This window comes from Rhyacophila brunnea, unplaced genomic scaffold (assembly GCF_057557595.1).
Source record: "Rhyacophila brunnea isolate RB1 unplaced genomic scaffold, BYU_Rbru_1.0 scaffold_9, whole genome shotgun sequence".
NCBI lineage: Eukaryota > Metazoa > Arthropoda > Insecta > Trichoptera > Rhyacophilidae > Rhyacophila > Rhyacophila brunnea.
Window position 1 is genome coordinate 37,314,821 of NW_028233361.1, and position 14,297 is coordinate 37,329,117.

At 34.1% G+C, this 14,297-nt stretch overlaps 1 protein-coding gene across 2 annotated transcripts in view; it reads left to right on the top strand.

The window, feature by feature from the left end:
- Positions 1-14,297, top strand: part of LOC147063584 (CYFIP-related Rac1 interactor B) — a 28,857-nt gene that overhangs the window by 6,418 nt on the left and 8,142 nt on the right. For both annotated transcript variants that reach the window (XR_015072135.1, XM_085959882.1), the window contains exons 2-3: positions 8,002-8,133; positions 12,310-12,602. Coding sequence is in view for 1 of the 2 variants with exons in the window: in XM_085959882.1 (XP_085816008.1) it covers positions 8,002-8,133; positions 12,310-12,602 (425 nt within the window). In the remaining variant the exon portion in view is untranslated. The remainder of the gene's footprint in view (positions 1-8,001; positions 8,134-12,309; positions 12,603-14,297) is intronic.

Consider the following 14,297-nt stretch of genomic DNA (forward strand, 5'->3'; position numbering starts at 1 on the left):
GAGGGAATATCTGTTACATTACTGGAGCATCTGTGTCACATTCTCCAGTGTGACAATGTGTTGTACTCTTATTTTTGTTTGTTTTGTTTTGTTTGTAACCGCATTCATGTATGTATAACATCTGACTGCCTTTTATGTAGAACACTCCTTTATAATGTTAAACAAATTTTATTTAAAACGGAATTTGTAGAATTATAAAATAGATTTCAAGCAATAGAAGCAAGAGTTTCCAGCACATGACAAAATATATAAATTGAGCTAAAAACCCAAATAAACATTGTGAATTGAAAGATAAATTGTTACAATCTGGCGGATCTGTCGATGTCGAGAGTGGCAATTTTATATAGGAGGAGCAAACATTCAAAACGTGATTTGTCACACAGATGTTGAGCTGAGATAATCAAGAAAAACATATTGTACTCAAAATGGTTTTTTTATTATAAAACTGTTTAAGGAAAGAATTTTAAACCTGGTATTTTGTATAATCCAAAATTCGCGGAAGTGGTTCATTTTTTGATTTGAAATTTGGACAAAACACGATTTGCATGAAGCTTGTGGGCAAAACACTATTTGAATGAAAATCAAGGCATTATATTTTTTTATAGGATAAAAGGTTCTTTGAACACTGATTCTGGTTTCCTTTCATAGATTTAAATATGGACTATCAGAATTGACAATAAACGGCATTTTTCAAAATGTGTCACAAATCACTTTTTGAATGTTTGCTCCTCATAGGTATAGCTTAAGGGAGTTCTAGAAATAAGCCAAGAGCCACCAAGTTGTACCTACTGCTACGATGCTTAGAATTATTGAAGAATTTAAATGATAGATTTTCACTTCCTTTATGAGGAATTATTCCTACCAAATGGGTACCTATTAAAAGGGCTCAACACATTTTATTGAATCAAACACACATTGAAAACAATAGTTATTTTGCCAGACGTGGGATCGTATCCGCACCCACGGACGGCTTCAGAGACTGGCATCCTATCAAATTATTATGCCACACTCCACTGCCCATTCCTCACATAAAACTTTCCTTCCTTGAGTACCTAATACATATGCGGCACCCTCGCATTACCACACATAAAACATGTTGTTCAAACCGTCTGCAATGAATACTGGCCTCCACGTGCCTACTTGTCGCATCGTCAAGTGGTTGTTGTGTCTGGTTATGAATTTGTAGCCTAAAACAGCTGTCGACATCAACTCGAAAATTGTATGTATAATTAATGTAGTTCTACCTAAGATAGGTATATCAACTCTGTCACATTAATTAATGTCTTCAAGGATATTGGGAAGTCATTTAAATTCTGGTTGCCAAAATGTTATTGATCAAATTAATGAAGTCATTGCATTTCAAGATTACCTTAAATTTATCCGTCAGCCTTCACTGCTGTATAAATCTATTCACAGTTAATTAAAATAAAAGTTTGTCTCCAATAATAAGCAAACATGGTCAACAGAGTGATAGGTAGTTTAACACTCGGTGAGTTCAGTACCACTTAAGTAGGTATGGTGATATTATTATGATAGCGGTCACACTCTGTTTGTCTTTCAAATAAAGGCATAAACAACTTAACAACTGCTTCATCTGATACAGTGATTCCCAACCTGTTCTGTGACAATTTGCATAAGCTTGCTTCATTTATGTTCAAACATTCTGCAGGTACAGTTGAATAATTTGATTCACTTAGGTAGATGTGGAAATCCCTTGGATAATGTATACCTACTTAACCATTACCATTATATTTACCATTACACATAATTAAAACTTTGTGAAATAAGTATAAGTAATAATCTGTTTTATTATTTTAATTAAACATTCAAAACAACATAATCATCATAATATTCCCATCCAATACATATAACAGGATTTATTGAATTTTTATAGATTACACCCATGTCAACAGGAAATACTCATTCAGAAAAATATTTCAATAATATTGGATCACTTAGCACAACTCAGTGGGGCTACCACTAAAAACACCATATCGTCATTGAAACTAGAAAATTGTGTAACTCCAAAAACACTACTTTACAGGAGAGACAAAAAACATTATGGTTTCCTATACAAATATATGGTTTTGGAGTGAAATCATCCATGATTTAACAATGTTACAATTTTTCTGGAATTACAAAATTTGCAAGATGGATAGATATTATCAACGGCCACTAGATGGCATTCAAAGTCAATTTTCGATTAAAACGGAGTTACACAATTTTCTAGTTTCAACATCGAATATGTCATATCGGTGGCTGTTGAATATAATTATTATGGTACAGTGGCGAAGGGTGGAGGTAGGCTGTTAAGATCCGACATAAATAGTCCGCACTAAACTTTATCAGTCATACTTATTTATTTACATTGAACTAAGAATACAAATTGCAGATGATGCCAGTTAGTTTTTAAAATTCAATTAAACCCTGCCTCAACCAAACCATAATAGTTTAGGTATGATATGGGCGATCTGACAAAAATAGTACACACTTTTTCAATCATAATTATTTGTTTTCATTGAATTAAAAATACCTACATATTATATTACAGACAGTGTTTATTATTTTTTTTTAATTCAATTGAAACCCTGCATAAACCAAGCCATAATTAATAATAGACAAAAAATATTTTATAGGTAGACAAATATTTTTTTTCTATTATCTATTATGGCTTGGTGTACGCAGAGTTTAATTGAATTTTAAAAACTATCCCAACACTATCTGCAATTTATAGTCTTAGTTCAATAAAAACAAATACGTATGACGGATAGTTTAGTGTACACTATTTATGTCAAATCTTAACAGCCTACCTCCACCCTTCGCCACTGTGCCATAATAAATACACCAATAGCAATGATTATAATAAAAGTTTTCTTCTCTTTTTTTGTGAAGTTAATCCACTGACCGACCAGTTGAGTGTCACATTAACATCCCATGAACCAATCAATATTCATCGCTGAATAAATGTATATCGTACAAAAGAACAAGAATTATTGCCGCAATTGAAAAGGCAGATTTCATCACTTACGTCACTTCCAGACATGTGTCAGCCAGTTAGTAGGGGTTCACTGAAATTTTACAATTTATTTTAATGCTTCCTCAAACGAAAAAGGTTAGGAATCACTTATCTAGCGACACATACATAATTAAGTTGACTTTGTACTTAATACTCTCAACTGATTTGTGCCAATTTTGGTGTGCAGGAATTGCTTATTCAGTAACTTGTTACTTACGACTATTAAATATCTACTTATGTAGTTACTTGTTCTGGAATTGATCACTTAGCTCTATATATTTGCAGATTGTTAGTGCATATTGATAAATTTTTGATTTTGATCAGATGAATGAATTTAATCAGATTTCAGCTATCTATTTTTATAATTAAAACTGATTTGATTCGAATGTAATTTATCCACCTATATAGACAGTGTTATATCTGTAGTGGAACCACAGAACATATAAATCTATATATATAAAAATTAATGTTTGTTTGTTTATCTGTCTGTCTCTCCCTTATGCGTTCCTATACCATTCAACTATTGCGATGAAACTTTCGTCAGTTGTTGTGCGCGCACCCGCGAAAGTTTCTGAATTAGTATTTGTTCCTATACCATTCATCCGATTGCGATGAAACTTACGTCAGTTGTTGTGCGCACACCCGCAAAGGTTTCTGAATTAGTACAACCATCTTCTTCTTTTATTCACATGCGTTCCTATACCATTCATCCGATTGCAATGAAACTTTGGTGAGTTGTTGTGCGCACGCCCGCGAAGGTTTCTGAATTAGTACAACCATCTTCTTCTATTCGTATGCGTTCCTATACCAAATTTGGACAGCTGTATGTGGCCTGCCCACGCGTTGGAAAACCTTCTGATTTATTCGTGTTCGCACCAGACGGGAATAAAAAATATTGTTTATCTAAAAGCACTTCAATAAACAGAATTAAAACACAAACACTTTCTTTCTTTGAGTGGCATTGCAACGCATGCCGGGTACTCGCTAGTAAGATATAAATGTGAAATACAGTGACCATGGACCACGGTTTTGAAACCTGATTCGGTTTATTATCTTATAACAGTTAGGCCATAAAACACAAAGCGTATCCTCAATTATTACCAATTTTGAATGCGTATTTCATTTACTTAACAAACTTTATATGTTTCAGATGTAACTATTGAAAATAACATGTTTTTATTTATCCCATATTTCTCCACACTCAAGATTTACGATTTACTTGAGAAATATAACCTCATCCAGAAGGCGACGCATTTACCATTGTTTTTGTGTTCCCTGTGAAGCCAATTTACCATAATACATGAATGCGATTTCTTCTCATACGCAGGAATTAGGCAGGCCTAATGCGATTATTGTTACGCTTGCCCTTGTAGACTACTTACATCACGCATATTGCATCGCTTTCTCTCACTTCGGCTATGACTTATTTCATGCCAAAACTATCAACGTATAAATGAAACGCACCATTCCACCGCTGCTATGTAAGCATTTTACCTATCCATGATGAATTGTTGCAAGTGGTTTATTTTCTGCAAATAATTTTTTAACTTTGGTGGAATATTTTGTGATATCGCTATTAAACTCTACTACCTACCTATTCTACCAATTAATTAAAAGCTATCAATGTTGGTCCGGTACTTTTTGAGCCAAAATATTTTTATTATTATTTTTATTGAATGGGAAAGAATGGATCTTGAAATAATATTATATTAAATCCAAATAAAATACATATATCATCAAAATGTAAAATGTTCCGATTTCTCCAAAATTACCAGTCAATTATAAACTCCAATGAAAAGTTTACTGAATATATTTCACTATATCCTAATGTTATTTTTTAATAAAATTAAAGATATGAAGCGGTATTGACAGGATAATAATTTAAAAAATCGTTTTAAATGACCAATTTCGAGTAACATTTACAATTACACCCATCGCGAGCCTAATACTACAAAGTTCTAAGTGTTCGTCCTTGAAAAAACAAACCCAACAATGAAGTAGTATTCTAAGCTGCCTCATTGTTACTTTTGTTTCCCCAAGGACAAACACTTAGAACCTTGTAGTTCTCCACTCGCGTCATGTATATATTTTATTTTATGATCATGGAATATTGATTTCTTTCTAATATACATATCTTTCTTATGATGTCTATAGGTTGTTCAGACTCGGCTCCCAAATTTACCCCAAACTCTGAATTTTTGACCATTATGTGGCACCTGAAGCCTTAATTAGTACCACCAGGGCTTTCTTTGTCAAGTAACGCGGTGGAACGGCGTTCCGGCACCTTTTTTCACGGTATTTTTAATGTTTCAAAATCAATTAGACGAAACAATGTTCGCGCTTACATAGTACAAGTTAATTTTCGTGAATCATCTCATATGAAAAGACATATCCTGAAAAACTATCGCATTTGATATATGCATTGAATTCTATTACCATTCCTTCAAGTGAATGTGAACGCAAATACCTCAACCTAATAGGTCCATACCCTGACAGACGCAAATTGAAAAACAATATGTGTACTTGCCAGACCCAGGATTTGAACCTGGGACCCACGGCATTTTAGTCCAACGTTTAAGCCATGCGGCCACCGTGGGTATTATACTTTTATTCAAATATATTATGTTTTTACAACTTTAGTTGTTTATTTGTTTATGCGCTTCCTGGCATAGCAAAAGTTGCTTTAAATGATATTTGAATACAATTTTCTTTAATAGGTAAGAAGTTTGGCAAGAAGTGAGTTCCGGCACGTTTGTTTTTTAAAAAAAAAAGTCCTGGGTACCACTGTAATAAAATTTGTAAAATGTTCTGATAACAAAAGATTTTCTTTTAGTACTTACGTGTTAAGATTTGATGAAATATTTTTTAATAAAAGAATTGCATTACACTCGTACTTCCATCAATGGGGATTGATTATTTATTTTTAACTGAACCATTCACATGTGCAACTGAATCTTTAAAAACTATAGGGGCCCCGAACCCAATGACATTAATATGGACGAAGCATCTAGAAAATAAAATGACACTCACTTTGTGTCGGGTCTGCCGGATGGCGAAATTCATATTTTAATATCGGTATCCTACGCTCAAATGAACATTCTGCTTGCAAGCGGTCTGGCGACACCGCTGGGTATGCCCATACAAAATTTATGACTGTCAGGTTTCTACTCCACCGTTATTATTGTGTTACAAAATGCCAATGTGCGTAGTTAAAAATTGTAAAAAAAATCTATTAAACACTCCAAGAAAGATGGGATATCCATTTTCATGTGTTTTATTATTTATATAATGCCATTTTAAGATATTGATGAATGTTTATTCAATGCAATTGAATGACAGAAACCATTGGACAGTCGCCTGTGATGTGCTGGGCTCACTTGCGTCTAATCTCCGAGAAGTCTTAAGTAACCGAGAATCTGTTTCTAACGCAATGAGTCATGACACTAATACGCCATTACAATAAAGGTTATATTACTATAAATTCTCGAAGCTTGTATCGCATAATGGAAACGGAACGTCATATGGTCACGTGACATCTACCTATACATCTGTGAATGACTTTCATGCACAATTTCTCGTGCGCGCCGGTATGAAGTGAGTTGTCCATTTAATATGTCATTGCCCGAACCTGACTATGATTACCGTATACAGCATGGTAAACAGCTAAGTAGATGAGAAAAATTAATGAAAACGTATTTTTAATCTATTATAAAGCCGACATAACCAATAAATTAGCAATTCGTGTTTCATTATCCCACATGTGCAGCTATGTGTGTCTAAATTTAAACAATTCTTCGAATTCCTTGTAAACAACTATTTTAAAATATAGCGTAGGTGGTATAATCTTGAGCATGTATTCGCGCATTTGTGGTTAGTTAACTTGTCCACCGTCAGACCACAGAAACCACACAATTCACAAACAGAACCACGCGGCAGATTGTAACAAAATGGCCGCTACAAAAATGCTATAGGTACATCTAATCATATTATGAAGGAATATCCTCTAATGATGATATATTTGCCAGACTTTGATAATCTATTTTATTCTCAGATTCTTAATAAAATAATTAATCCTGTCAATAATCATATCTTTACATCATCGGCCGAGGTCAACCCACTGCTGGATATAGGCGTCCCTTAGCTCTTTCTACTCAGTCTATAGTTTGCTGCCTGTACATCCGTCAAAAATGCTAGATCTGGCAAGAATACTAAGTTAACAACGCTTATTTATGATGACAATTTGGCCATAAAATCAAAGCAGTCGTTTCAAGCATAATATAGCCTGTTTCCACGATCATGGGTTTACTGAAGACAGTACGTATTGTCACGACCATAACAATAAAATGCAAAATACGTATTATCGTGCAATTTGCATAGATCAAAAAAGTTTAGCGGCTTTTGAATTTTCACACGATAGTTTGCAACTTGCATGACATGTGCAGTAGAACGATAATGGCAAACCTACCGGAAAAAAATACGAACTAAACCGTGCTAACCTGTTTAACCTGTCAAGTAGCACTACACGATGACAACAAACGCGTTCGCTTACGCTTGAAGAATGAAATCGACGGGACAGTCAGCACTTTTGTGTGTAAACAGTTATTGTCGCGATAGTTTAATTTATACACTATTGTTGCCAGTAAATCTATGCATGTGTACATGCGCTGTAATGCCGAAATTGAATCAATGGTGTGCAGTCCTCCATGAAAGAACTATATTTTTACGCTTGACTGTCATATGTGTAACATAACCTTTTGAAATCTGTTTTAAGAGACTACTATAGGTATACCGAAATAAATCGTCCACTGTAGGAAGTAAGCTCTTCACAGTATAAAAAATAAAGAATGACATGCCAAATGTTACCATCTGGACCCCTCATTCAGCGGACGACTTATATTAGTAAATTTATATTGTCTCGTGTTCTCCGGAGACATGTAGTGTAAATAAACCTAACCTAATATTGACATTATTCATTTTTTTCGCAGGTGGTGCCGCGTCTACTGGGCTCTTTGGTGGGAGGTCCGATGAGTCCGACGCAGCACTTGGAGCAGCAGCAGGCGCTGGTGAAACAGTTCGCCGAGATCTTGGAGTTTGTCCTCAAATTCGATGAATGCAAAGTGAGTTGAAACCGAATACGCATATGCTGAATAATAAAAATGTTACACACTCGGTAGAAGTGATGAAGCTTTCGAGTCCTGATCTTGTCATTGTTTTATAGTTTGTTTTGAACTTGATTGAGGCATTGGTACTTTACCAAGTTCTTCAGTGTAGCTCGAAAATCACTTATTGCAATATCACATCTCGATGACGACTTGTTGATAGTAAAATAGCACTTATCAGAGGATTGCCGATTCGCGAGTGGAGAACTACAAGGTTCTAAGTGTTTGTCCTTGGAGAAACAAAAGTAACAATGATGCAGCTTAGAATACTACTTATTTGTTGGGTTTGTTTTTTCAAGGACGAACACTTAGAACCTTGTAGTATTAGGCTCACGGATTGTCAACGATCCATCTAAAATTTCTTGATTGGTACATGAGGGTGTAGTTAGACTTAATATTATCTTATTGCTCACACGCGGCTGTACGCATGGCTGTCGAACCTTTATGTCCTTGCACCGGATCAAACAGCGTGCATTCGTAATAGCCACTGTATCAAATTCACGACTCTTGGCAACATACTAAAATTTCAATTAAACCATACTAAAATCCCTGTTGAATGTAATAAAAAAAGTTCATTTCATCTAGACCAGGGGTCGGCAAACCGCGGCTCGCGAGCCACATGCGGCTCTTTGGGTATTGGTGTGCGGCTCTTTGCCAAATTCCAAATTCACAATTTTAATTTTTTATCATTGATTTGTACACTTATTATATTATATATAATGACATTATCGCGAAACTAATTTTTCCTCCGTGATGGTTGATGCAAAAAGGTATGATTGTTGTTGTTTTTAATCCGCCCATTGCAAAAGTTGAGAAATTAAATTTTTCTCCATTTCATATTTCAACATTAAAAACATATATTTATGTTAGTTTTATTCGGGAAATCTTCTTCGCTTAATAAATAAACAATTATAAAATGTAATTAATTCATTTAAATAAATCATATTTATAAAAATGTATGTAAGCATGGCTCTCGAATTGTTTTTAACCGTTGTGCCACTCATATTTGGCTCCTTTCGTCCAAAAGTTTGCCGACCTCTGATCTAGTCCTATCTCTTTGGTCCGTCACTGTTTTACATTATTTGAATTAATTTTGATGTACTTAGAATGAATTAAACGTCTATGTCATCGCACTCACACTGGTGCAATGCAAAACTGTGCTAATTTTTAAAAATAAAACTGGGGATTTAAATAATATTGCATGAAATTGTTTTTTTTTTTTAGCTAATACTGTTTAATGCCACCTTTCTAATTTATTCTTGCACCCAATAATAGTTTTTAAATTTCACTTTATCGCAATAGTATTATAATTAATGTTCACTTCATGTTCCATAAACATTGACAACAACTTAAGGCTGTCTAATAGTCGCAAAATGATACGTAATATGCGAATGATGCAAAAGCACAAACGTAATAATTTAAGCAATTGCTGTGATGTTTCAGATATTGATTTTTAGTGTATTAAATCTAAGCTAATCATACTTTTTTATAATTACTTTCATGCTGGAACAATTATTGAATGTAATTTCTATTTCGAGTGCAAGCATAGTTTTTTAAAAATTCATGATCAAATGAATAAAAATGCCACTTTGGCAGACTTGCTCCTGCTGCGTAATTATGGCATCATTTTCGCAATAACGAAAATGTGCTGTCATACTTCAATTAATAATATTACAGTGACTTAATTTGTAAATGAATTAAAAAAAACAAAATGGCTATAGGATGTTTTAACACATTTGAATGGTCAAAGACATAGCTTGTAATCAGTATCTTAAAATTATCTTCAAATGTGGTAATCGTGCCCATTTTTTGAATAATAAAATGCCTAATTCTTGTCAAATTCGGGATCACGGAGATTATAAATATAATTTTTTATCGTAAATTTTTCACTATATAAAGTTAACATTAATTTTTACTAATGGTTTTATAAATGCGTTTTAAAATTAATAAACCTAAAAAATCTTAACATCACTGCACATGGATGTACTGAAATATGACTATATTCTAACAGCCGTATTCATACAGTCACGAACCGCACTCAACACAGTTAGTGGTTTATTGGCCGAAGAAGAAAACTATAAAAAATGCATACGTCACGAAGATGCGTACAGGAATGCGTACCAAACTTAAAATGGCGGCAATCTGCGCGATCTGTCAGTGTCACTTTAATATACGTCTAAAATGAGTTCATCACAACAAGCGTTTAGTAGGTTTAGTTCATCTTGATTGAAGTTAACTGCCCGTCGTCGTTGGGCTATAGATGGATTCATGAGTAAAAATGTATACAGATATCGAGGATCGATGGAAATGTCAATATTGTCAATGAGCCCGCGAAGCTGTATTGCCATATTATGGAAATGTTTACTGGGTATACTTTATCCTTTTGTGTATTAAGAAGTATAAAATAAATATGATATTATAACAAATAAATTATTTGAAGTTCATGATAATTATTCATTTATAATTATTAAATTTATATGGTACCGTTTGCACATTTTTACACCTATTCACAATTTCAAAATTTTTAATTAAATATCGGGGAATCAAAATTTAAAAGTTGGTAACATTAGTCACGGCATGACCCGTATTACGTCAGTGACGTGACGTCACTATTCAACGGACTCAATTTAGGTTTATGCCTGCAAATTTGCATTAAATAGCTTGAATGCAGTCTGCTGTTATATGCATACGCCAGTAAAACATTAGATCGAGAGGTTTAAAAGAATACTATTTTATGTAAGTAATAAAAATACTTTATGCTGTCATCAAATGTTTAAAATAAATATAAAGGATAATAAGCCTTCAAAATTATATAAATAGATTATCTACAACGTTTAAAGAATGTCCAGGCTTATGCTCTGGAAATACCATAAAACTCCATTTTGACCTACGTGGTATGTGGGCCCTTAAGCATTCATAAAATTGTTGGATGTTTTCCAATATAAATGCATTCTGCAGTGTTTGATTATATTGTATTGAAAGGTTTCAAAAACAGTTGTATACAACATATAATAAAATGATGTAGATATTCTTCAACACATATATTTAGTTTGGCTGCAAAAGCTTGTTCGTCAGAATTTCATTATAAATTCAAGTCACTGTTGTTTAGTATAATTCCAAATTTTATTTGATGCTTTCCTTCCATATCTGGCGACACTCTCGTGTCGTTGATTGTAGCATATCAAAATCGAAGTGGCATCGACATGTCGTTTGCATAATTATTTGGAATTCATAATCGCCTCCTGAATATTATTAGAGAAGTACCTATACGTTATTTATTGATTTATCGTGTGATGCGAATAGAAATATGACAATGTCTTTGACAGTAAAACATTACTCATTAACGATCAAATCAATCACACTGACTGTAATTCATTTTAATTAATTGAATTAACATAAATTTGTTTCTCACAATAATTATAATGGAGCTCTTCCTTGTAAATTCAACCCATCACATGCGATGACATGCCTTGATGATTGATAATTGGATAATACCATATTACCATATTAAAAATATCGCCCTGTTTTTATAAAGACCTTGAATTGAGACTTAATTATTATTTGCCTTCCTGACGCTATAAGCTGACGTGTGTCTTAGTCTTCTCGAGTTTCTACATCCATTCCGATCTATTCAAAGCCGCTACCGTCCAGCTCTGACACTATCCCTTCATCTTGTGTGAGGTCGACCATTTCTTCGTTTGCCTTTCTAATATAATTTTCTTTGTCATGCGTGACTCATCCAAAACAACCTAGCCATCTGACGCGGTCCTGTATGATATGTGATCTTATGTACAAAGTGTACAGTTTTTTGTATCCCCGGCTTCACACTGACTGTGGGTCCAGAACACTTTCCATGTTTTTCATTATGCACTAGGTTCCCGTGACAACTGGCATTATTAGTGTTTTTCACTAGATACATTTCAAGCGTTAATTCATTCCCTAGAGCGTCGTAGCACCTTCATTAGACCAAAGTGACATTTGCTTATATTGACACATTACAATTTCAGTAATATTTTGCGAAATAAGTGTATTATTATTAATTCATTATCATTTCAACGTAATAAACATTGCAATAGTTTCGACTTAGGTATAATCCGAATCCTACATGTTTAAACATTGAATTAACTCTTTCAGATGAAGACGCCCGCTATACAGAATGACTTCAGTTACTACCGGCGCAGCGTGTCGCGTGGGGGCAGCGCCTTAGCGGCGTCGGGCGCATCGGAGGCGTCAGGGGCGCCACCCGTGCACCTGGGGGCCGAGCTGGCCAATCGGATGTCACTGTTTTACGCGCACGCCACGCCAATGCTGAAAGTGCTCTCTGAGGCTACATCGCAGTTTGTGGACGACAACCAGCAGGATCTGGAAAACACTACCGAGACTCTCGGAACCATGGCCAAGGTGTGCCTGAGAATGCTGGAGAACCCGTAAGTAGACATCATAATATCTTTAATTGTGTCAACTGTCAATGCATTGTATTATTAATTTTAAAAGCTGTCATAATACATAAATTTGAAAAACCTATAAACTATCCTAGAAAAAAAAACCAAATGGGAATCAAACCCACATAATTGTCAGGGTGAGTACATTATGAGTGACTATGCGTGACCGTCAAGCGACACTTTTAAAACGACATGGCGTCCCTGATCTGGCGTATTGAATTGATTGTCGTCCAGCCATTCCCGTTCGAATAGCTAGATCTCCTTGCATTATTATTTCACTACTGTAAATAATTGAATTGTTGACAAATTATTGTTTTCTATAAACCAATTTAAATAATAATCCATGCACACTTGTTTTGATTTAACAATTATCTGGCACAAATTAAAATATTTGACTATCTAGTCACTTAATAGTGTGTGGAATGGTGGAATGATAAACTATAAAATTATAAAAGGCGTATATTTCTATAAATGCTACGGGACTATGCGTCCTCAAGGAATAATTCAGTAGGTATATATTTTATTATTTTATCATCTCAAATGTTGAACAATATGACAAGCAGTAGAGATATCATTGTTTTAAATTAAATGAATGTAATATAATATAAAAATATTGCATATAAATATTGTGTTCTCTGGTAGTGTTTATAATTTTACAGATAAACAGTAAAATGCAAATCCTGCTCTAATGTTTCAACATTGTGTATGTAGGTATGTGTTTTGAACTGTCTATTGTTTTTCTTTTCTTAATGTCACATTTTATTTGTGATAACATATAATTCATTAGAGTGTGGTAGGAAACTTAGTACTTTTATGACTTTATGAACATTTATTAATACCGTCAACCGTTTGTCCAGTTCACTGTACCCTTATTTTCCAACAATTCAAACACATGTAAAAAAAATAATATGTGAATCAGGATTTTGAACCTGCAACCCACTACATACTAGTGAGATCACGGATGTAATGAGGAAACATTCTTTGACATTTTAGTTTATGATTTTCTCCAAACATTTATTCACTTTTATAACGAGTGACTTATCGGTTATACCGAGCAAAAATTTTCTTAAAACTGTTAATGTGTCGATCATTTAAAAAGATTTCGACCCGAAGCAATAAAATCTGACCGGTCAGGATGCCGCCGGAATCGGATTACATTTATGACACTAGCTAAGTGTCCAAGTACCTACCTAATTGGTGTTTTCCTTAACAATATTGAAAAAGTATACATGCATATTATGGTTGAAATTGAATGTAAAAAATCCAAGGTTTGTGAAGTCATTAGGTACCTACCAGCGTTCATTACAATAAACAACTTCTTTTGTAGTTTATGAATACCATGCTTATTTCGGGGAACAATTCTAATTGTGTATTTTTGTTTGAATTGCGACTTTTTGTGTTATGTGACCGTTCATTTAAAAATACATACCTATTCTCTGATATAATGAGTAACGCTTATAACGAGCAAATTCAGTCGGTCCCATCTTCCTCGTAATAACCAAGTTCGAAACCATGTCAAATCCTAAGAAGATCAAATGGGTCTCCACAGAGTGGGGGTTGTATTAAAAGATTTTTTTTTTTTACGAGTAATGGATGTTGACCACTCGCTCAAGCTATTGGGTCTGTACTTTGGGTCAAAATACTGAAATCAACATGTGAATTTGCCAGCTCCGGGACCCA